The 24,313-nt window shown below is 41.4% G+C and overlaps 1 protein-coding gene across 19 annotated transcripts in view; it reads right to left on the reverse strand.

The window, feature by feature from the left end:
- Nucleotides 1-9,555: 9,555 nt before the first annotated feature.
- Nucleotides 9,556-24,313, reverse strand: part of PUM2 (pumilio RNA binding family member 2) — a 58,356-nt gene continuing 43,598 nt past the window's right edge. For 13 of the 19 annotated variants that reach the window (XM_035110011.2, XM_035109994.2, XM_035110012.2 and 10 more), the window contains 8 exons: nucleotides 19,712-19,979; nucleotides 19,030-19,159; nucleotides 18,641-18,775; nucleotides 18,269-18,406; nucleotides 15,835-15,960; nucleotides 15,383-15,504; nucleotides 14,462-14,654; nucleotides 9,556-12,359 (listed from right to left, as the gene is read on the reverse strand). In XM_035110011.2, coding sequence (XP_034965902.1) covers nucleotides 12,228-12,359; nucleotides 14,462-14,654; nucleotides 15,383-15,504; nucleotides 15,835-15,960; nucleotides 18,269-18,406; nucleotides 18,641-18,775; nucleotides 19,030-19,159; nucleotides 19,712-19,979 — 1,244 coding nt within the window. In that variant the 3' untranslated portion in view covers nucleotides 9,556-12,227. The remainder of the gene's footprint in view (nucleotides 12,360-14,461; nucleotides 14,655-15,382; nucleotides 15,505-15,834; nucleotides 15,961-18,268; nucleotides 18,407-18,640; nucleotides 18,776-19,029; nucleotides 19,160-19,711; nucleotides 19,980-24,313) is intronic. The other 6 variants (XM_035110004.2, XM_035110009.2, XM_035110001.2 and 3 more) reach the window with 1 other exon arrangement.

Raw genomic sequence — 24,313 nt, forward strand, 5'->3', positions numbered from 1 at the left:
AACAAAACAAAAACATATCCTCTTCAATCCATTTTTATATTCATTGTCTTTTGGCTTCCCCAATTCCCCACTATCTGATTTTCCTTTTTTATATACATCTGTAGCAGTTTCTATTTCATCTTTCTTACCCATCGCATAATCCCTTTAACTCTTCTTATTTTCTTCTTTCTACCATCCACCAAAATTTACTACTTTTAACCTCATATTTTCTCCCTATTGCCTTAACTTCTTTATTTCCCTGGATATTCAGAGTCCTAATTATCAAATACTTTCCCTATATATATTTTAAACCTCCTCCATTCTTTTTCAACTTTGTCACTTGTTTGGTCCCGGAGTCTTCCTGTCAATTCTGCCAGCTCCATATAGTCCAGCATTTTCATTTGCCATTCCTGTAACGAGGGCAATTCCTCTTTTTTCCAATATTTTGCTATTAAAATCCTAGCAGCTGTGGTGGCGTACATGAACAAAGTAACATCGTCTTTGGGAATTTCTTCCCCTACTATTCCAAGTAGAAAGGCTTCCGGTTTCTTCAGAAATGTATTTTTATAAATCTTTTTCATTTCATTATAAATCATTTCCCAGAATCCTTTTATCTTAGGGCATGTCCACCACATATGGTAGAATGAGCCAACATCCTCTTTACATTTCCAACATTTGTTGTCACTTTTGTGGTACATTTTCGCTAACTTAACCGGCGTCAAATACCATCTGTACATCATTTTCATCAGATTCTCCTTCAACACAGTACAAGGAAAGGAGATTGTTAGCCGCTTTGAGACTCCTTAGGGTAGTGATAAAGCGGGATATCAAATCTAAACTATTTTCTTTTCTTTTTTCTACAAGGCATCTGTTTTTGAAAATTGAAGTTAGCATTTATTTTTGGAGGAGAGGGTTCTCAAGCCTTGCCTAGGGCACAAAATAGACTGGCACGGAGTATGAGTTTCTGCTTTCCCCTCCGATGATGGCTCTTTGGACGGGTTCCTTGGCTCTGGTGTCCATTGAGGCAGCTGCAGAATTGAAGTTCTTGTTCATGTATCCATGTGGTGAGATCCATATAGGAAACCTGGGATCAGAGATGTCAATCGTGCTGTGCTTTTTTGTGTTTGTGTGTGTTCGTTCTGAGCTTGAGCTCGTAGCATGTGTGCAAGTGCTATCCTTGATATCTCTTTCAACAATCTCATCTGTCACCATTCATTTACCCAACCTGTCGCTCCTATATAGACTCGTCTTGTGCCACCCAGTGGCAGCACTCTTGCATGACATTTTTCGTTTGGCAGTGGATTGGTACGTTCTCTGCCAGCAAGTCCTGCCAAATGCCCCATGTTCAATTCCCAGCAACTTCCTAAAACGAAAAGCAAAAAAACCCCACCCAATTTATCAGCTTCCCCTGCCCTATCAGCTGTGCACGTGCAAATATTGATTGACAGGATTATGGCCAAAAACATAAATAGAACAACACAAATAATCCTTCTGGTCTGCTACTCTTTGTTAAGACTTCTCGTGAGATCTTGGAGAACCGCTGCTGCCAGGCAGAGCCTTGATAGACTAAGGCAGCTTCCTATTTACGGTAGATTCTAATGTCACCCCTTATTTTATTACAGCTTTCCCCAGCCTGGTGCCCTCCAGTGGTTTTGCATTGCTGCTCCCGTCAGTGCTGGCTGGCTGTTGTAATCCAAAACTGATGGAAGGCACCCAGTTGACGAAGCCTGTTTCCTTAAGACAATCCTCCCAACGGGGCATCTGCATCAAACAGGGTTTCGCTCTTGTTTCTTCCCTGTTGCTTAGTGCTTTGCCTCTTGCCACGGGTCGGGGCATGTATGTGTCTGCTTCCATGCCCGAATCTTCTCTGCGCTGGGAAACTGAACACGTAGGTGGAGACTTGTAGGGCTGCCTGTGGAAATGATCCATACGCCATGAGGCTTGTAGTCTTGTGTTCTCTCTGTGTGTGGGTTTACTTTGGATGCTGTTTGCCAAACTTGCTTATGTTGACATCTACCCTGCATAAAGTCTACGTGGGGCAGGGGGAAGTAGGAAGGTTTTTCTTCTTTGAGGAAAATATTTTGCTTTCTCTGTATATTGCACCACCTGTTATAGACTTAAACTCTTACTGTCATTTGGAGGAAAGCGGGGGGGGGGGACGGTTATTCAGAAACTGCTCTGAGAAAGATACAGCTACAGTTCCTTTCTTTCCTTGGGGGAGCCTGATGGAGATGAAAAAGTCGATGCAGCTTGATTCTCCCGAAGAGGATCTGAAACCTAATGATTCTTTGACTGTGCAAGACTTCTTCTTTCACTTTCTATTTCTGGGGTTTTCCTGCCTCAACTGCAAGCCACTTTCAGGGGCCACAAGTGATGTGGGGGGGGGAGAACCCCATTGCACAAGTGGAAGTCCATGGGCAGGGCTTCTGCTGAGAGGGGTGGTTTGGTGAATCCCATATATTTTGTGTGTGTATTTGTGCACACACGCACGTGCACGCACACACACGCGCACACACACACACACAAATACATGAATGAGCGAGACTGATAGAATGAAAATCAGTAGTAGTTGTTAGTGGTAATAACAGTAGTGTTTTGATTGCTTATCTGCCAGGGTGGGTTATAGCAATTTAAATGTACAATATCAAAAAGAGTTTAATACAAATAAGAGGAAGAGGGGGAGATGCTGCTGCTGCTGTGTTACACAATCCACAAGCTCAGTGGTCAAGGTGCGGGAGTTTCTGTTCCACCAGGGACAGCCGTCTCACGCAGAAAAAAGACCTGCCACAAATAGTCATGCTCCGAGCGCAGTAATATTGGAAGGGAAATACCAGCAACCCCACAACTGCAGGTCTTCTGCTGCTGCAGCACATTTTAAAATAGTGTTTGCTCTTTAACCTTCCATGACAATGTTGCCTGCTTTTTTCCCCTTTTTCTTTTTTACAACTCTATCAGGTTTCCTGACGAAAAGGTCTATCTTCTTGCAATTTTAGGTAGTTTTAATTGTAGCAGGGGTGGGGGCTTGCGGGGCTCAAGCATGTACAGCTGGATATCCCTGGGCGCGTGGTTTTATTATGCACATTTTAAGAGATGTGCATACTTTGCTACTATTATTTTGTAACCGTTATTTCGCTTGTGGTGATTTTCTGAACCACAAAGGAGCAGTCAGCATTTACACTCCACACGATTTACACTCCACACCCCTCCCCACTTCCCAACACAAATCAAAGCCACATTGTTAAGTGAACTTAACTTTTTAAAAAAGAAAAAAGACTACCCCTTAATGGCAGGAATGGGGGGGGGGGAGATTCAGCCAGAGACAAAGCTGTGGATTCCTGTGGAATTGAATATGGACCAGGAATACCCCCAAGATTAGATACCTGCCTGTCTCCCTCCCTGTCATCCTGGAGCCTCTGGTGGCAGGGGAGGCTCTGGGGGGGGGAAGGGTGGCGCAGGGGGAAACCCAACTACAAAATGGACCTCCTTCGGATGGTCGCCTCTCATAGGTTCTCCTAGTGGCAGGAGGGGGCCTTCCATGAAGAAGGTGGAAAAATAGTTTTACTTTTAAAGAACAAGAATTGAAGTTAAGAGTAAGAAACCCGCTATAATTATATTAGGAAATTACGAAAACCAGGAAGAAGGGATCTGAGGAAGTCACTAATACAATGTTTAACAAGATAAGGAATTGTGAATTATTGTTTGTTTGTTTTCTGTCTATTATGTTATGGGACCACATATAAATAGCTGGGGCGGGACACCAACCGGTTTCTCTCCTTTCATCCTAGGGACTCTTGGTGGCAGGGGGAGGCTCTGGGGGTGAGGACAAACCCAGCTATAAAATGGACTACCTTTGACTCTCAATGCCCGCAGGATTCTGTTGTGGCAGAAGGGGACTTGTGGGGGGAGGGAGAGAAGGTGGATGGATATGTTTTGTATGTTCTTGGTTTTTTGTGTTATTTTATAAAACAAATAAAAATTATTATTATTTTTTTTTAAAAAGGAATACCCCCAAGTTTATTCTCACCTAGGCCACATGCTAACCTTGTAGTCTTTATCAAGCCACCCCCCCCCGACTCAGCAAGCCCTGTCCTATCTGCAATATCATTACCAACCTACTTTAAAGTGTCATCATAAGATTGCTGAGAATACAGCACAGATGTATACAGATGGTGCTGGATACATAAATAAGTACGTGGAACACTTTGTCATTCATTATTGTGTTGTAATAGCTGGTTATGTCAATGAGACAAAATGCTGACCACATGTGGGGTTTCATAACACATTTATGAGGGGCCCACTTAAGCAAAGGGAGAGGGCATGGCAAGTACCACCATTGCTGGACCCCTGTGGAAATTATAACTGGATCATAAATTTGAAATTAAAACAATGATGCAACCCTAAGCATACTTCCTTAAAAGTTAAAACCACTTTTAAAAAAACACACCCACCAATAGGCACTGCTTCTGAGTAATTATGCCTAGAAGAATATTATTATTCTGAAATAAGTAGTTCCTTTTTCAAAAATTCAGCGGGTAGGACAAAAACTCCTATACATCCATTGCACTTTGGTCTTTCTGTCCCAGCCCCTCCTCTCCCCCCTCCCCCACATTATTTTTGCTTTTGTTCCTGCCACTCTCAAAGTGCTCCACGGATATTATTCAAGCTATTCTGTCTTTTGGGCAGGGATGGGGGCAATGGGTGAGGGCAAGAGCGATAACCCAACTGAGAAGTCTTCATATGTACTGATTTAATTCGTGCATGAATTATGGTGAAGATGACACCAAGTAATGATTTGCATGTAGGAAATGCTCGCCCGAGACAGAACTTCCCTGTCACCTGATACATCAAACGCAGTATGTTGCAAGAGAGGCTGTGCGTGTATCCGGCTGTGAGTCATACTGATTGATGAATCAGCACAACTTCACAAGTCTTCAAAGGTATCCACAGGGAGACCTGAACAGCCCTCCAGCTGAGCCTTTAATTGATGGCTGCTTTCCTAATCCAGGCTTCCTGTGGTGAGTCAGCAGCTTCTTTTTTTTTTTTTTTTTGCAGAATAAAACATCTTTATTGATTTTATAACAGAACAAACAGAACAAATATTTTCCTCTCACAAAAATAAAGATTTTCATTAAACAGACTACAAATTTGTTTTCATTATTATTACCCTGATGACTTCCCGTCACCTCCCATAGCGCGACTCTTCTTTTTTGCGAAGTACATACTTTTCTCTTCGTCCTCTTATAATCTCTTTTGTACATCAATGAATCCAATCATACCGATAATTCTTTTAGGTTCTAATATTACTTTATAGGCCAGTCATTCTAAGGCTGCCATGGAAATTACAGAATATCCATTTCTCTCTTGCATATATCTCTTAAGCACATCCCATTTTTTGGTAAACATCTGTTTCGTAACTCCCCTTAAGTTATCTGTTAACTGAGCCAGCTCTACCATATCTGACAATTTACTTTGCCACTCCTGGAGTGTTGGGAGCGTGTCCCCCTTCCACCTGGCCGCTATTAATAACCGGGCTGCCGCTGATGCATATAAAAAGATCTCCCTATATTTAGCAGGTAAGTCTCTGTTCAGGATTCCCAACAAAAAGGCCTCTGGTCGTTTTTGGAATGTTAATCTAAAGATCTTTTTCATTTCTTCATAAATTGTATTCCAAAATCCTCTAACCATCCGGCATCCCCACCACATGGTGGTGGTGAGTCAGCAGCTTCTTACTGGCAAAAGCCATCCTTAGTTTGGGACAGGGATTCTCTGACTTACACACACACACACACACACACACACACACACACACACACACACACACACTTTAGCAAAGCATTGCACGGTCTCTCTTGAAATTACAAATGCAGGAAAGCCCAGAGGATTCTGCATCTTTAAATAAGACATTCAAGAAAGTGCTTTGGCAACAGTAGTGACTGGACCATGTCACATTCTGGCATGAGAGGTAACTTTTCTTAGCATTCCCCACTTCTGAGCAGAAGATGTTCTGGAGTCAGTTGTACTTAGTCTAGTGTCGTTTGGATGAGAAGGTACTGGAGACTTTTAGTGTATTTACAGGCTTTGCTCTGTGCACAAATATACCCACAAAGTACACACTGGAAGCAAATATACAGTACACTGCTTCATAAGGTAGCCAATTTTGGGAGAGCAACACACCTCTGTTGTGTATAACTCAGGCTAGAAACTCATCTCCCTCTGCTGTAAATTCATCTTCCTCCCCCTCTGCCCAATTTTGTTCCCTTTGTTGTATCTTCTGCTCCCCCAATCAGCTGGAGGTGTGTCATCTCCGATAGAAATCCTGTTCCAAAATATGAAGGGAAACAACAACAACAACATCACGAATGAATGAACAAACAAAAATTGTATACTGCTCTTCATCTGAAAATGTCAGGGTGGTTCACAGCATAAAAATACAAGATACATAATAAAAACAACAAAACAGTAACATCCTTCACCCCTTCCTATAAACACAGGAAGGATCCTTAGGATCCTTAGAAAGCATCTGCTGCAATAGCTCCAGCTCTGATGAAACATCAGCAAATTGCCACGGGGTATCAGGCAGCTGAATGAAGGAATGAGCAGCCAGCAGCTGCCACAGCACAAAGCTCACAATTTAAGCAAAGCAATCAAGCAGGGGTATTTACCACTCAATCCTACCCATATTCAGAAATCAGTCCCACTGACTTCAGTTGGTCTTTTCCCACAGATGACATGCTTTGGCTTGCATCTTTAAGAGTTTGTTTCACTTAATCCATCTTCCTAACTGATGGGTCTGGTATTCTGCATTTGTATCACTCCACTCCCACCTCCAAAATTATCTAGTTAGAGCTCCCCTTCCTACAAAATAAATCTTCCGGTACAGATCAAATTTAGAGCACCTGCTGCCTCCTTGAGGCATCCCCAGGTAAGGCCAGGCCAGGTAAGGCCAGGTTAGGCTGGGGACGCCAGCCTAAAGTCGTGGAGAGCTGTTGCCAGTCAATGTAGAGTAGACAATACTGAACTAGACCATCAGTTTAACCCCATATTCATGCGCCCCAGTGACTGTGAGCACTAATTGTGCCCCTACTTCTATGTGCTGATGAAGCTTTTGACTTTGGGACTTTCAGCCTTTGCACTGGTCACATGGGGTGCTTCTGAAATAGATGGGTACTTCAAAACTGAATGAGGGGATTTGCAATTGAAGGAAAGGGAGAAGGGGAGAGAGAAAACCCTGTTGGGGGCAACCATACTCTTTGCCATATCTCTAGTTGTGTAGTGATTGGTATGAACATTTTTTAAGGGTCTGTCGCTCTAGCCGAGCAAATTTTTAGATTCACTAGAGAATTTAGATGCAACACATCCCTGATCAGTTCCCCCGGGTACCATTAAGCAGGGCTGAGGAAGACATCTCTCGTGGAACACTAGCAAACTGTTGCCAGTCAGTCCTAAGCTAGATGGATCCAACCCAACATAAAGGCAGATGCCCAAGTTCCTAGTTAACAGATTAATGTTTAGCTATTAGGATGCACTTGCCAGTTCCCCTTGCATTCAGTTCTCAAGATGTACCTTTGAATTTTAAAAAAATTTCAGCAGGCACTACAACACATTCCAGTGTCCAGCTGCCACAAATCTAAGCAACATAGCAAAAATTGTCACTGAATTATGACTATGCATGAAGAATCCAGTCCAGTCTTAATAGAAACCAGAGCCAGCATAAAATCACTAGCAAAGTCTCCGGGAAAAGGGATGGCCCATGGGATAGCCGTAGGATGTTTGGCTACTAAAAACCTCATTCATTAGGTTTCCCTGTTCCCTCGCAGGAACGATAATGGAAAGAAACAAGAGTGCTCTGAATAAATGCGGAGACCTTAAAAGAAAACAAAATAGGTGTGGCTCTGGAGGTGTAACCTGTGACTCAACATTACAGTCCAGAAAAGGGTGGAAAGCCTTGCAGCAAAATGCAAGCAAGAAACTTGCCAGCACACTGTATATATGGCCATAAGGAAGTGTGTTGGTGGTTTTCCCATTACTGAGTTAAGTAACTACTATAACGTCAGTTAGGAAATCAGAAGGTGGACCTGCTAATATCTTATGTCTGCTAAGACTCCGAGCTCCACTAAGCTTTGCTGAAGAGAGTGAATGAAAGTGCCATCTAAATAAATAAGCAGCCAACCAACCAACCAACCAGCCTAGGATGTAATATGACCACCTAGGCCTGGATCCAAAGGACTAGTTCCACAGGGAGCCCATTTCTCAAACTGCACCCATCTGGTGAACTTTTGTTTCAATAGCAGCTTGCGATCGGATTCAAAATCAGGCCAATGGGAAAACTCCACTGGGTGTCATCAAGTTGATGTATGTTTAACAGTCTGGCTGAAGATTCTGCTTCTATAAATGCTGGCTGACCAGTGGCCTCCTACAACTTGCTTAAGTACCAGTCCCGTACGTTTGGCCATTAGCTATCCTAGTTGAGCCCAACAGCAACTGCAATTCAACATTTTGAGGTCCATAAGTAAGTTGCCCCGTTCTTATATATTACTGTAACGTATTTGACCATTTCTGCCAAGTCTTACGCGATAGAGTAGTGACCTAAGGATGTCTCTCTGCTCTGGTCTGCAACTAGGGCTCCATTGCTAGAGTTACTGTTTGACGCTGCTGAAACATTGGAGTCTCTGGAAATGCTGTGGTGTGGATTTAATGGTGAAAATGCTGACAGACACTTCAGGGAAGGGGAACCTGCAGCCCCTGAGATGTGGTTGGCCTCCAACTCCCGTTAGAGCCAGCCAGGTAGTTGGAATATGGGTCACAGGTTCTTCGGTATTTATCTAGAGCAGCCTTACATGACGTGGTGCCCCTCTGGTGTCTGGGACTAAAATCCCAGCAACTCTAACCATTAGCCACACTGGGTGAGGCTGATGGGATTCTCACAATGTCTGAAGGGCCCAAAGGCTGGGTGGAGGAGAAGACCCAGAAGTTCCTGTGAGCAGGACTGCACTCATGGAATGCTCTCACTGAAAAGTGGGCTGGGGACAACAGTATTTTGGGGCACATCCCACCTTGCTCCCCTGCTGAAAAGCTGCTCTGGAATTTCAAAGGTGGTAGTACTGAGCATTATAGGAGAAAGGGGAAATTGACAAAAAACACCTTCTGCACTCTTCCTCTCAGGGGTGCCAACTTGAATATTGGGGGGACCCAGATAAGCCCCACCCCACATAATCACACACACACCATTGGACTGGCAATGCCCCCAGCCCCCTCAAATATAGATGAAGTCTCTAAGGGACACACAAAAGCCCACTTTTACTGTGACTTCTATAAAAATTTGCTCAGTTTCACCAAGTTATTAGGGTCCAAAGTAAGACAGTTAAAATACTGTTAAGTGGCTCTTCTAGCAAATGGAAAACTGTAGAGGCGATTAAAAAATCCACAATTTTAACTGATTAAATCCAGGAAGAAAACACTGATAGAAACTTCCTTTGGAGACCTGCTAAACCCAGAAATCAGAGTAGCAATTTTAGTTGAGTGTGTAACCCAAGGCTTTTTGATAAGAATCAAAACATAAGACCAAGCATATTGCATAAAGTTATTCACACATTTTCATTTTGTTGTTTTCTTTACAGCATATTACAAGTGAACATTACATTATTCAATATGAACTAAGAGCAGCCTAGAGGCAGAACAGACCTAAACAGACTAGGAAAAAATGTTCTATAACCAAATCTACATTGGGAAGAGACTGTAGGGGGAGAACATCCTTAAACCAAGAAAGCTTATTATATGGGGAAGTATGCTTGGTTTCCTACACTACTTCTGCAGAAATATACAACTGATTAGAGAAAGTATTGGTCAGATTAACAGAAGATAAAAGATTATTAGAGTATAACTATGCCACTTAGGCCAGCCAACAGGTTACAAAACAGACTTGAAATGTACCAAAGAATACTGAATTATTGTTTGAAGACTGAGACAAATGGAGGAAATTTTAACTTGATAGACTAGAGGTATTACGCACCTCCCCTCACATGAACCACCATATCCAACGACAAAGTCCCTGGAAAGATTAGTAGTTTCCTGTATCTACTGGGAAAATGTTCTAGAACTGTCATTAAACTTATATTCAAAAGTTAAATATAGGGAAAGAAGGAAACTACTACAGTATATAAATTCAAATTGTGAGAGATACTTCAGTTATTTTAAGGTGTAAGTAACTGTTGAGCTGTTGTAATAAATTATCAACATACTAATTTTTGTTGTAAGCAAATGTCTGTATGCTGTGATTATATTTTTAATAAAAATGAGCATTTTGTAAATGAGATGACATGTTGCTCTCCTATCTTCTCTAGGCCTCTCCACAAAAGGTTTTAATGCAATCTATAGTCAAATCACTACTTCCAGCAGCTTTGAGACAAAGCACCTATGTTATGACATCAAAATGAAGTGTTTACACAAAATACTGACTTGAACAAAATACAAAGCACTTTATCTTTCCGAAACTGAATATACAAAGTAAGCTTCTTTCCAAAATATTTTCATAGGCAAAGGATTAAAAAGGATTTTAATTATACACATATGGTCACAATTCTGCCTTAAAAAGGAAACTGGGAAATGTACATAAGGCCGCTTGTAAATGTACAGCTTTTATCTTACTGTTACAGTGTCTTGTTCAGAGAAAAATTGACAGTATCATACATATTTGCTTTAGGATGAAGCTGTCCAAAAATACAGTACTCTTCTGTACAAAAACAAATCGTGCCACATTTAAGATGGAAGAAGCACTGGTTTGTGTGGTCAGTATTTCAGTCCATTAATTTGCCTTTATTCTCATTAATGTTTAAACTGATTAAGTTCCCCAAATATCCATATTAACAGAACAACTATGTTAAACAAAAACATTTCCTCATAATAGATAAAAGAAAGCTGGTTTGTAGTTCTGAAACCATATAAAGATAGAATCTTTTAAAAAATCAGTCTTGATTTGCTGAAATAAATTTACATTATACAACACTATGTCAGGGCAAAAAAGGGACAGGGGTATGAATATACACTAAAATGCAAATTTTCTTCCCAAAAGGGGTAAAACAAATTACATTTACAGCATGGAGGTTTACAAATGTACATCTGTACAACCAAAGTAAGCGTCACTACTCAATTAGCAAGGCTTGTAAAACATTGAAAACAAGAAATCTGCTTACAAACGGTAAACTTACATCTATTAACTATACTTATATAATGCTTATATTTATAAGGAAGCAAAAAGTTATTTGAATATTTAATCATGCTTTAGATGTTGAGCTATCAAAGTCTCAGTAAGCCTTTCCTCCACCATTAACTGCCTACTGTTTGCAGCTACCTGTGAGAACACAAAGCCTATCAACACTTTCAAATCCTGTCTTACAATTGTATATGCAAAGCAAAGCACACACCTTATGCCCACTGACTGCCTATTATTTTAACGCAGGTTTACTCTTTTCCCAGACAGTACGTTGCTGGACCAAAGTACCACCTTGATTTTTATTCCCCTATCTTGCACATCAATTAAATATTTAAGTATATACATGGCTTTTATACACTGCTAGAGAAAAGGGCACATTACATTAAAAGAAAAAAAAAGTTTCCAAAGTAAAAAGGTAGAAACTATTCCTCAATGTTCACATTTTATCGTTCCTTACTGGTATTCTTCAGTGCCCTGATTGCTATTTGGATTATAAAATTGTGAACCACCAAAATACAGAACTTAACTTTCTGTAATATGTTAAATAATAATTATGCAATCATCTATTTTCATCTGTTATAAAAAAAGGATTCCGCACAAAGGGGTGGGGTGGGGGAGAAATTAAACTAATTTCTATATACAACTATATAAACATGTGCTGTGATGTTGGGGAGACCTACCAGATTGTGAGCCAGTATATTAAAAGAATACTGTACTTTTTTTCCCTTTAAAAACTATTTTATTCAATGACTTTACAAGGTAAAAATTTACAAAATGTGAGAGCTATTCGGATAGTTACATCATTTACAGGCATTCTGTGCTTTGTGAGCCACACAATCTGATAGGTCTCTGATAAGAAATGGCAATATGTTGCAATTCATTCCCCAAAAATATACACATGAATAAAAATTTTTACAAATGCATGAAGAGTCAATAAATAGGGTTTTTTTTATATAAAAAAATCACAACGTTTTGAGTTAAGTTGTATGTTTTGATAATTCACAATAAAATTCATCTTCAAGATATTCTGAATGTGTCCTTAAAGCATTCCATTAGGTGGCCCTCCAACTGGCCCCAGGTCAGCACTGTTCTTCAGGTAATACTTTTCCAGCTTGGCAAGGATATGTTTGCCATAGGTGTATTTGCGCAGGGTGGTAATATGGGGGCGAATCTGCAATCAGAAAATCCAGGTTTTAATCAAAACATTCCTATCACAAAGAGGGAAGGTGATAAACCGAAGTAGAATATTCAAGACATCTTTGTTAGTTTTATGTTAATGTTTATGAACTCCGAGAGCAATGATTAAATCTTCAGAGACAAATAATATTTAAGATGAACCCAAGTGAGGACTAGGCGTAAGAAAAATTACAGTGGTACCTTCGTTCCCGAATGGCTTATTTGTCAAACAAATTGGCTCCTGAACTCCGCAAACCCGGAAGTAAGTGTTCTGGTTTGCGAAGGTTTTTTGGAAGCACAACGTCTGAAGCGGCTTCCGCTTGAGTGCAGGAAGCTCCTGCAGACAATCGGAAGCCGTGCCTTGGTTGTCGAACAGACTCCCAGAATGGATTAAAAGTTTGAGAAACAAGGTACCACTGTACTACATTTTGATCCACTGCTTCCTAGCAAGGAACTCTTCTCCTGGGGCAGGTATGTCTTCCTACAAGCCTTCCCTTCACAAGAGTTCACAGACAATGATGTTCACGTCCAAGCTAGTGGTTTGCTTCTCCAAACAAACAAGAGGTAAGCCAAGAACCAAATTTGGCTTCTGAAGATGGTTTGTTTGGAGAGGAGGAATGAATCCAGGTTCAGGCATCACAACAAGCCACATTGTGGAATGTTTCTGGGCAGTGCAAGAGCAGCACCTTGGAGATCAGGATTCAAATCCCCACTCAGCACTGAAGCTCAATGGTTTGGGTCAGCCACTCACTCTCAGCCTAACCGACCTCACTGTGAGGATAAAATGGGAGAATCATGTACTGTATTACATATATCCAGTGTTGTTGTTTTTTCTTTAAAAAAATGTTTAGGGGTACTCTCATTTTCCTACTCATATTGAAATAATGCCCCTTAATGAGGCCAAACTTAGATTCACAAAATGTTTAGGGGTATGCTTACCCCTGCGTCCCCCCAGAAAAAAGCACTGCATATAAGTCATAAATAAAGCATGGAGAGAGTGAAGCGGGCATTACACACAAGCATGCTGCTTGTTCACATTTAGCAATCATTTATTTTTAACTATAGTTCATCATTATTTGCAACCAGGTGTGTATTTACAGTCTAGTGAAAAAGCATGGTTATATTTGAATCATAGAGATGGAAGAATGCCTGAGGATCTTCTAGTCCCTGCAATGCAGGCATATGCAGCCGCCCCATATGGGGGTCAAACCTGCATTTTGGCATTATCAGCACCATGCTCCAACCATTTTCATCCATATTTATATGAACCTGAGCCTCTTGGGCTTGCCAATCAGAAGGCTGGCGGTTCAAAACCACACGACGGGGTGTGCTCCCATTGATCTGTCCCAACTCCTGCCAGCCTAGCAGTTTAAAATCATACCAACGCAAGTAGATAAATAGGTACAGTGGTACCTCGGGTTAAGAACTTAATTCATTCTGGAGGTCCGTTCTTAACCTGAAACTGTTCTTAACCTGAGGTACCACTTTAGCTAATGGGGGCCTCCCGCTGCTGCTGCGCCGCCGCAGTGAGATTTCTGTTCTCATCCTGAAGCAAAGTTCTTAACCCGAGGTACTATTTCTGGGTTAGCAGAGTCTGTAACCTGAAGCGTCTGTAACCCGAGGTACCACTGTAACTGCTGTGGCGGGAATGCAAACAGCATTTCCGTGTGCTCTGATTTCCATCACAGTGTTCCGTTGTGCCAGAAGCGGTTTAGTCATGCTTGCCACATGACCCGGAAAGCTGTCTGCGCACAAATGCCGGCTCTCTCAGCCTGAAGCGAGATGAGTGCTGCACCCCATAGTCAAGTTTGACTGGACTTAACCATCCAGGGGTCCTTAACCCTTACCCTTTTCATATGAACAACATAGAAATTTTAAAGAACCTATTTGAAATGAGTATCATTAACTTTCATCCTATTTTCAATTATGCTACTTACAAATTGAGGAATTAAAACAGGGAGTTATTGGGGTGTGGGGGAGAGAGAGGGAAACTGTCAGATGCAAAAGAAGGAAGAGTCACCCAAAGTTTGCAAAAGCTGGGGAATGATTTTAAAATTAAGAGTTCTTTCAAAGTCTGGAGCAGATATGCACAATTACCTTGTGCATTATAATCTTTCGCTGAGCAGGTTCAGCCATGTCAATCATCTTCTGAACAACGTAGTTTGCATATTGGTCCTTCATCATGGTGTATAAGGCACTGTGAGGACCGTCATTCTGGCAACACACCTCATCAATAAGTAAAGCTCTTTCCGCACGAGATGCGTGAGTGACACATTTTTCTACCACATTGCTGAAAAAGATTACGGAACAGAATACAGGAAAGATTACAGAATGGAATGGAACAAAGAATACATAAAGAGACAAATTAGATCCAGCTAAATACATTACTAAGCATATTAAATGCAACACATTGCAATGAAATGCATGGCACTTAAACTATGAGACAACACAACATTACTGTATCGTGCTGAATACAACATTACTGTATCGTGCTGAATACAACATTACTGTATTGTGCTGAATACAACATTACTGTATCGTGCTGAATCTGAGGTGCAGATTCTGCTGAAATGACTCCTCCTTGTGTCAGAAGAGGTAACATCACATGCTCATATCCATCGGAGAGAAGTACAACTGCTCCCCACGGCCAGTGTTGCCCACTTTTTAGGAAAGGTGATGCTTGCAAAGGAAGGAATCCCAGCTTGGGCTCCTATCACATGGCCCAAGTCTTTTGAGTTATCCCATGGAGCACTTAGGAGTAGCAATGGCTAAACTGACCCTATTGTATTTCAGGTCTGGGGATGGGTCAGTGCCTTAAAGAGGTGACTGCCTTGGGTTCCACGATGAAAGAAGAGTTTGGATTTGATATCCCGCTTTATCACTACCCTAAGGAGTCTCAAAGCGGCTAACATTCTCCTTTCCCTTCCTCCCAGCACAAAAAGGCACAAAAGGGAAGAATAAAGCAGTCATTCACTGCCCAATATTAAACAGCAATTAGTAATTCACTGTTAACTATACCTGGCAAATTTATGCTGACTCAGAGTTAGAACCTTCCCTCTGATTTCAGACACAATCTTACTCTTGTCTTCAGGGCGTCCATGTTCCAGCACATGTTGAATAACATAGTTCCCATATTGATCCTGAAAGTAACATACGCAAGTTGTCTCAAGCATATACATTAGTTTAGAATTTTTTAAAGCACCCAAACACCTAAGTTGAAGAGGAGACCACTGTTACATACCCATGTTTTGGAATTGCAGCATTTTCATTATTGTAATGAACGGGTAGCATTATATGGGGAAAGTGATAATGCCCAACAGATACTACACCAAAAATCTAACAAATGAAAAGGTTGACATGATCTTTTTAAAATAATTTACTTCCAATATACCCAAACTCTGATCAATATTTGCTAATAAAAACACAGCTACACATTTTGTGCTCCCCAAAATATTTCAGTGTACACCAACCTGCACAAGCTGTTCTGTGTGCTGATGCAGTTCTTCTAAAATGGGAAGTGTCTGTTCAGCGGTGCAGTGCTCCAGAATACGCTGAATTACTCTGCAGCCATAAGGATGAGTTGAAAGCACAAACACCTTAAAACGACAGGGTTATAATTATTAACACATACTGCATTAAATTTGCTCTATTCCAGATGAAGATGCCTCAGGTGTTCAAAAGGAGAGATTCCCATCTTTAATTACACCACATTATTGGAAAACATTCGATGTAAACATGGAAGGAGGGAGAACAAGTGACTTTTACTTTTTAATATATTGTGTAACATTTAACACAGATATTCGTGCATTTTCCCTTCGGCAAGAAATTACACGGCACCTATAGGAAAATTCTGGTCCCCTGTTGCACAAGACAGGAACTTTTTCTTCATGTCCCATTACAGAGTTTAATATGTGAAGGGGTCTATATTCTGAAGACCACTGTAGTGGGGTAGGGCAGCTGAAAAAAATTCACATCTGGGAACCAATGTTCCCTTTGGTTTTAGGTAATACAAGGGTAAGGTAAAGGTAAAGGGACCCCTGACCATTAGGTCCAGTCGTGACGGACTCTGGGATTGTGCGCTCATCTCGCATTATTGGCCGAGGGAGCCGGTGTATAGCTTCCAGGTCATGTGGCCAGCATGACAAACCCACTTCTAGCGAACCAGAGCAGCACACGGAAACGCCGTTTACCTTCCCGCTGTCTACTTGCATTTTGACGTGCTTTCGAACTGCTAGGTTGGCAGGAGCTGGGACCAAGCAACGGGAGCTCACCCCGTCACAGGGATTTGAACCGCTGACCTTTTGATCAGCAAGCCCTAGGCTCATAGTATACAAGGGTAGACGAGTCTAAAAAGCCAGGGACACAAATTTGTTTCTTTTCTTTTTTCACTGGAATGGGTTACTTCTGGGTTTCGGCACACGTGCATGTGCAGAAGTGCTGAATTGCGACCCACACATGCACAGACGTGGGTTGCGAACATGCCTCCCGCATGGATCATGTTCACAACCCAAGCGTCCACTGTATTTAGGCTAGAGGGTTGTGAAAGTTTGTGTCCCAGGCTTTTTATACTTCTCTACCCATGTACCATCAGAAACCGAAGGGGTGCAGTGGTTGCCAGATGTCAAATATATTGGCATTATTTAAAGCTCTCCTACCCCACTACTGAAAAATAACCAGGAGTCTTCATGAAGCAAAGCCACTTATCAAAACTGAGGTTCTGTATGACAAGGAAGCTCTTCCCTGTTCAGAACCAACCTGGCAGGGCAGAGCAATGCATAGAGACCCCAAAGCACATGCCACTCTCAACATACACAGATAAGCACATTTTTCTTTTCTTTCTATCTTTCTTTGGTGACTTGCTGCAGAGTAAAAAAAAGACTAGCAAGCTTTTCTTGTGGAGAACAGTATACTGCAGGGGTGGCCAACTCCCAAGAGGCTGCGATCTACTCACAGAGTTAAAAACTGGCACTGATCTACCCCCCTTTTGGGGTTCAGGTCAAAGTTGTTGAGTTTTTTCAGGGAGGAAGTAAAATGTTGAGGTTTTTTAGGGGAGCCAGTTGTTAAGCTTCTTTGGGGGGGGGATCTACCAGTGATTTACTGCATGCCCAGTGATCTACCTGTTGGACATGCCTGGTATACCGCAACCCCAAGAAGCTGCATACATCCCAGGTTGTGTGTGCCTCATGATGCCAGTAACAGCCGGACCCAATGACAGCAAGGGACACAGTGAGCTTCTCACCCTCATCTGCCTGCCACCCCACTCACTTGCACTGCCATGGTAAGCAGAGAGCCTGCCAGTGGATGCATGCAACCATATCCCTATAGTTGATGATGGTGGTGACTTCTGAATATAGGTGGGCCATGCTCCCTCTGAGCAGAGGGGCCTGTGCAGGGCTGGCCCACCCATGAGGCCAGGGAAAGCAACTGCCTCAGGTGGCACAATCCACAGGGCAACGGATCCCGATATAGATCTTTATCCCCCCCTTTATTCCTGGCGTCAATCTTCACACTCCGCCTCTTCCCTGGCTGAGAGGCGTAAGCCATTTTGCGGTTCGTCTCAGGTGCCAAAATGTATTGGCGCGGCCCTACATGGCAAATTAATGGTTGCATCTGACTATGTGTGCTCAGAGTTCTGCTCACACACTGGAGCTTCCCTTCCTTGGCCTGCTGCAGAGGGTCCTCCAACCCCCTGGATCAGATTTTGAGGGTTGGGGGGGGGGTTCCGGGGGAGTAATGTTCCGTTGCACCAGCAGAACAACAGCACTGGATAGGACCCTAAACAAATGAGACACACTTAGGAAGGCTATATTTGCAACAGTGTGCTAACCAATGTTATCTGAAGTTGTGATTATGGATAGTAACCATTCAGTTAAAGAAAGTAAATATAAAAAAAAAACTAATTACCTGTCCTTTGAAAGCATCGATAATAAATTGGAGTGATTGCGGCTGGACACATTCTATACATTTTTGTACCACATGGTTTCCATTTTGATCCTTCACGCATTTCAGGACGTGCCCATCAAGCTCCTTCACCATTTCATTCTACAGAGGAATAATTTGGCATTACCAGGTTACACAGGTCCGTAAGAGGTTACTTTCCCCGCAAGTGTGCATTTCCCAATTATGATTTAACAAGAATCGTGCCTTCTATAAAGAATCAGACTACTATATTGTTATAAGCATGTTTCCCAACAAAGCAAAACAGGAAACATTTTACATTTGTGGGGTTTTTTTTGTTTGTTTGTAATGGAATACAAAAATATTGTTCTAACTTACAATTACCTGCTGGTCAGGTGATATAGACTCGAGGGCTTTCTGAATTACACGGCAACCGTACATCTGCAGTGCTAACGGGAGAACATGCCCACGAATGCGCGTAGCAAGGGCTAACTTCTGGTCTATGCTTCCAAACTACGAGAGAAGAGAAGGCACTGTTAAGAAAAACCAAGCACACATCTCTGCGTGTTGCTATGAAAGTCATCTCACGCCACTCTAAGAAATTTAAATCACCTATCAGTGGATTATTCAAACCTGTGGAAAGCTGGAAAGAAAAGCATGTGAGCGGCCTTCAACACCACAAACACGGGAGTTGGAATAGTCTAGGTTTCCCGTCTGAAAAAACTCAAAGGTTAAAAACCTTTGAACAGCTTCCTTTACGCACTTACCTCAAAGAATTTCTGTATGACATAGTTGCCAAACACATCCGTCATCAGCTGGTATGCTGCTTGCAGAATCTCACTAAATACCATCTGACGTTCAGCTGGAGTGGCTCGCTCTAATTTCTGCTGTATAAATCTGTAAGCACCAGAATAAATAAATAAAATAAAAACATCAAGTTGAATAGAAGTCAAATAACTACAGCAAAGTACTAAAAAAATTAAAATTTTAAAAGGCTGAAAATAACAGAAAACAAAGGCTATTGGGTTTCTTTCCAAGTTTATGAAATTTTAGTTAAATAGTAACTGGTAAGCTACTCTGGCATAGTCCTAGAAGGGATTACTGTAAATTAATATCTCCATTATTTATTATGACTACACTAGGATGAAATCATCAGCTTCAGTGGAATGAAATCTGTGTAAATCGCTTGTGATTCATTACTGAGAATGAAGATTTCTCTCGTTAGCCTTTTTTTTTAGAAGACAGGGCTTGAAAGCCAGATGGCCACGCCTGCTTACTCCTAAAGTTCCCAGGTAATGATGCATTGTCTGAACTCTAGCTCTAGCTCTTTTCACATTGAGAATTAAAATGACGAAAATTCCATGTGTCTCCCCGCAAGACCCAATTAAAGGGAATGCTTATCATTGTAAATGTCCTCCAAACCCATCAGCATAAGTTACAAATACTAACCTAGAGCCATGCTGGTCCCGTGAAAACTCAACTATGTGTCCAACTAGGTCTCTTAGTTGAAGATTAGGGAAGCGATTGTTTCGGAAATCTTCCAGTAACCTACTACGTCCAGAAGGCATAATGTCAGACCGACTGTAACGGAGGCGCGAAGGAGGAAACAACTGGCTGCTGGAGCTAAAAAGACTGGAGGTGTTTGCTGCACTGCGATACTTTGCTTCTGCTCCAGGGGCTGCAGAGATATAGCGACCACTACCATTGGTCAGCCCTCCTACAATGAAGCAGCCGTGTTAGTAAGAAGTCTTAATTATGCCATAAATACTAAGGATATAAATTGTACAAGAAATCAGGAAGACTAGACTAATGAGTGTCTTCTCACACTTCATTTTCATTAAATTTCGAGTTAAGTAGTTTCTACCACTAGAAAGGAATGAGCATTTTTTTAAAAAAAAAAATTATAATAATAATCAAGGTAAAGCAGCAATAAAATTGAGACAGCTCCAACATAAAACAAGAACCCCACAACTAGCTTTTGGACACCAGTGCACTTTGCACAAAAGAAAACTTGAACTTTCAACAATGGGCAACTAGTATACACGCTATGCCAACCACAGGAACTAAAGTGAATCGTCAGCTACTCTTTCTGGACTCTCACACTTGGCACGCTAAGTTGTATCAATTGGAATCATACTCTGATTTAAATCATACTCTGATTTAAATGGGCATGACTAATCTAACTTCAATGATTTCGGTGGGTCTGTTCTATGACTTAAATCAAAGCAACCTGCTATGTAAATAGCGGAAGACCTTCACACTTCCTCTCTTAAGGAATTAACGTGAAAGTTCAGTAGGCCAGCTTCTTAATATGCTATCAATGTTAGTACAGAAAAAGAATCTGGAAGTCTGATTTTCAGAAGAGATACTCAAAGCCCTGTCTTGACTGCTTTGTTATCGCTTCTCTCAAAACAGCCACGTAGCTCCCGCCTCTACAAAGCACCAAAGCTACTAAGAGAGCACCAAAATTGGAAGCTTTTGAAAAGACATCACATTGATTAGTCAGCACTCACCATGCCAATTTGGTTCATGTTATTTAAGCACTAGTCTAGAGACTTACAGATAGTCTACAGCAAACATTTGCTGATGTTACTAGCATGGAACCAGCCCTGTGAGGTAACAGAGGGGAGGCCAATCCAGCATTCACTGTGTGGGATGTGAAAGTAAAGTATGGAAACATGTCATCCACACATAAATTATACTGGTTTAGAAACTTTGATGCAGATATGGAAAAAATTAGGGGGGGGGGAATGAGTAATTAACTTAAATAAAATACAGATCATATTAAACATACAAGTCTAACCAGCACAGCTCAATTTAGCTAATCACTTAGAAAAGGTTATAGAACATTTCCAAGCTGACACTGGGATAGAGCCACAGTCTGTATATGAGTTGAAGACCACTCATGCAACTGGTATTTCCTCTTAGCCTGCATCTCCCCAAAGCCTCTCTGGAGGACTGGGAGTCCTCCTGAACAGCATGAGCTGCAGCTACAACAAAAAGATTGGTTGCATGAGCTGTCTTCTGCTTGTGCAACCTTTGGATTCAATCAACTGCTTTAAAACAAAACAAACAAACAAACAAACAAAAAACCCTATAGCTACATTATCAATACAGCGGTACCTCTGGTTAAGAAATTAATTTGTTCCGGAGGTCCGTTCTTAACCTGAAGCACCACTTTAGCTAATGGTGCCGCCGTGCTGCCGGAGCGCGATTTCTGTTCTCATCCTGAAGCAAAGTTCTTAAACTGAGGTACTATTTCTGGGTTAGCGGAGTCTGTAACCTGAAGTGTTTGTAACCCGAGATACCACTGTACATCAAACTTACTGCACGCTTTCTAGACTCAAGTAATGGCGGTGATTTGGCAAAAGACCCCCCCCCCCAATTGATCAATTTAAGAAAATAGCTCATTCTGAATTATTTCCCCCCAAGAATCGGAGTGAGGAACCTGGATGTGGTCCCCCAGACCTCCACTTGACACTCAGGACTTTCTCCAGACCATTTTCTATCACTGGTCCCTTATTCACACCCTCCTTGGGAGTTTTTGCCTGTCCGGAATGTGCCCTTGACAACACCTCTGGCTTGGCCAGGTGGAGGTTAGAGGTCAGTAGGTAGGTGCTAGGGCTGGGCGATATATCAATATATCACCCAAAACTGGTTTGAGGTCCATATCATGGTATCGGTTTTAGCAAATCTGAGGAAAGCCAGTGAGATAGATAGTGATACACACAACAGCTTAGAAGGTACATATTGAACACGTACTGCTCACAGCGAAAGGCCAGCACAGAGATTTAGTAGCTTGACTACTATGTTAGTTACAAGATGGGGGTAGGGTCCAGAGAGCCCATTGTGGAAACAGATTGCCCCTTTTTGCTACGTCCCATGTTACTGCAGAGGGGCCAGCAAATGTTCATAGGAAGAAACACAGGCTGCAGTAGCAAAGAGACAGTGGATAACGTCTCTTCTGTAAGCAACAGTTTCTTGGATCCCACTCACTGGATTTCACTTATATGAGCTACTCAAATGACCAGATCTCTTTAACCATTGCTTTTATATACATTTTACAAACAGCCCGTTTTCAGAGATATAGTGACAGGTAAGTTATGCACAGGTAAAACACACACACATCAGTTTTGCATTTCTTAAACATCCACAGAAGAGGAAAGGACAGAATAGTAATGAAGCAGCTTGGTGTGTTAAGAATAGAACCTGACATTTCCTTCTGCCCTCTTTTCTGAAGATAGAGAGAAGTAAAAATGACCAGCCATTGTTCTGGAAGTCAGCCTGCATGAAGAGGAAACTTACTGTGCAGTGTTATTGATATGGACACCTGAAGACTAAATGTTGATTTAAATCTGGGAATACAGGCACTAGGTTCAATGCAGTAACAGGGTGAAAGCCACCAGGTGGCAGCAAAGTTAGCTTAATAATCAAGTGAAAAGAATTAGGTACCATTTCCTGTAATTTAAGTGCACAGGCTCCAAAGTCTATTACTGATCTGCATAAAAATTCTTATTCATGCGAAGAATTTAGTTTGCACCCACTTTGTGGTGTTATTAGCGCACACAATCAAGGCATAACAAATGAGGAATATCTTGCACACAATTTGTTTTTGTTTGTTTTTTAAACAAAAGCCCATGAATTTAAATTGTAACATTTTCCCATTTTAATTTACTTGATAGCCAAAGTTACTAAATATAAATGTGTGATCAGATTTGCATTTAGCATGTGATCCTTCAGACTATGAACAAGTTGACTTACTAATCTTATTTGGAAAATAGTCCCTGGAAACAATTTTTTCTTTTAGTTATTTAGCAGGTAGTGGCAAATACAAAAGAGGAATAATCTTGTTTTGGTCTCCATTTTCTACAGAAAATCTTGCCCCAGTCATTTTATAAAATATGACATGAAATAATCTGTTGATGTTTTTACCACCAACTCTGTAAGAAATCAAACTAGCTAGATCAAGACTTCTGCATATATTCAGGTATGTGGAAGGAAGGCACTGACAGAAAGTTGGCAGAAATAATAAACAGCAGAGGTGAAAACAGCGTCTCTATATCATGGTGAAAATGAGGGCAGGTAAGGTAAAGAAATAGAGCAAACACATTGGGAAAAACAATTCATAAAAAGGGGGCAAGAAAGAAGCAATGCACAAAAGATAAAATGAGATTTTTATTCCAAGACCCTGCTCACTAGTTTGGGCCTCTGAATTTTCTCTAAGACAGAAAATAATAAAATACAAATAAGCTAAGAAATCCTTTTTGTGATATTGAAAAAAAGGAGATACCCAATGTTCCACCAGACTAAGAGACTTCTGCTTGTAGAACAGAACTTTTCCTTCCTCTCCGCTTTCCTGAAGCCACCCATCAAAATCAGATCCACAGGGTTGGGGAAACCCACCACAGCAGATTTTTGAGGCATGCAGGGGAGAGGAAGGGAAAGCCTTGTTGCATGAGTGGAGTTCTGCTCACAAAGCACTGAGTACAACCCAGACACATTATATCCTTCTTTGTAGAACTAACAAAGAACTAGAGAGGTGACAGTCCTGATCCATAAGCAATTCAAATCTGAATTTTTATGTTTTAATGTTTTGAAAGCTGGAACAGCAAGTACAAATACATTCTCATGCAGCTTAATTTTTGCAAAGATGAAACAGTGGAGCCTATATTTCTTTCTCTCTCTCTCTCTCTGATTAACCCATTTCTGTACAACTCCAAAAGCTAGCACTTATTCTTGAGAGAGAAACTCTCCATAAATCTTGATGGTGTATACCATTTTAGGTACTGATAATTTTGGGGCGAGAAACCCTCATCTACTTGGCAGGGGGTTGGACTGGATGGCCCTTGTGGTCTCTTCCAACTCTATGATTCTATGATTCTACTTTAACTGTAGGTTTGACTTCTCTCTTAACCTGAGCTTTTGGCTTTTAATCTGAAGCGTGCCATTACGGCCTCTTTTAGTGGGATGCAATCCCTAAGTCTACATCTTTTATCTGTGTAACTTGTGCTTTTAGATGTTTACAGAATGTTTTCAATTGCTTTTATTATA

Source organism: Zootoca vivipara, chromosome 3 (assembly GCF_963506605.1).
Source record: "Zootoca vivipara chromosome 3, rZooViv1.1, whole genome shotgun sequence".
Classification (NCBI taxonomy): domain Eukaryota; kingdom Metazoa; phylum Chordata; class Lepidosauria; order Squamata; family Lacertidae; genus Zootoca; species Zootoca vivipara.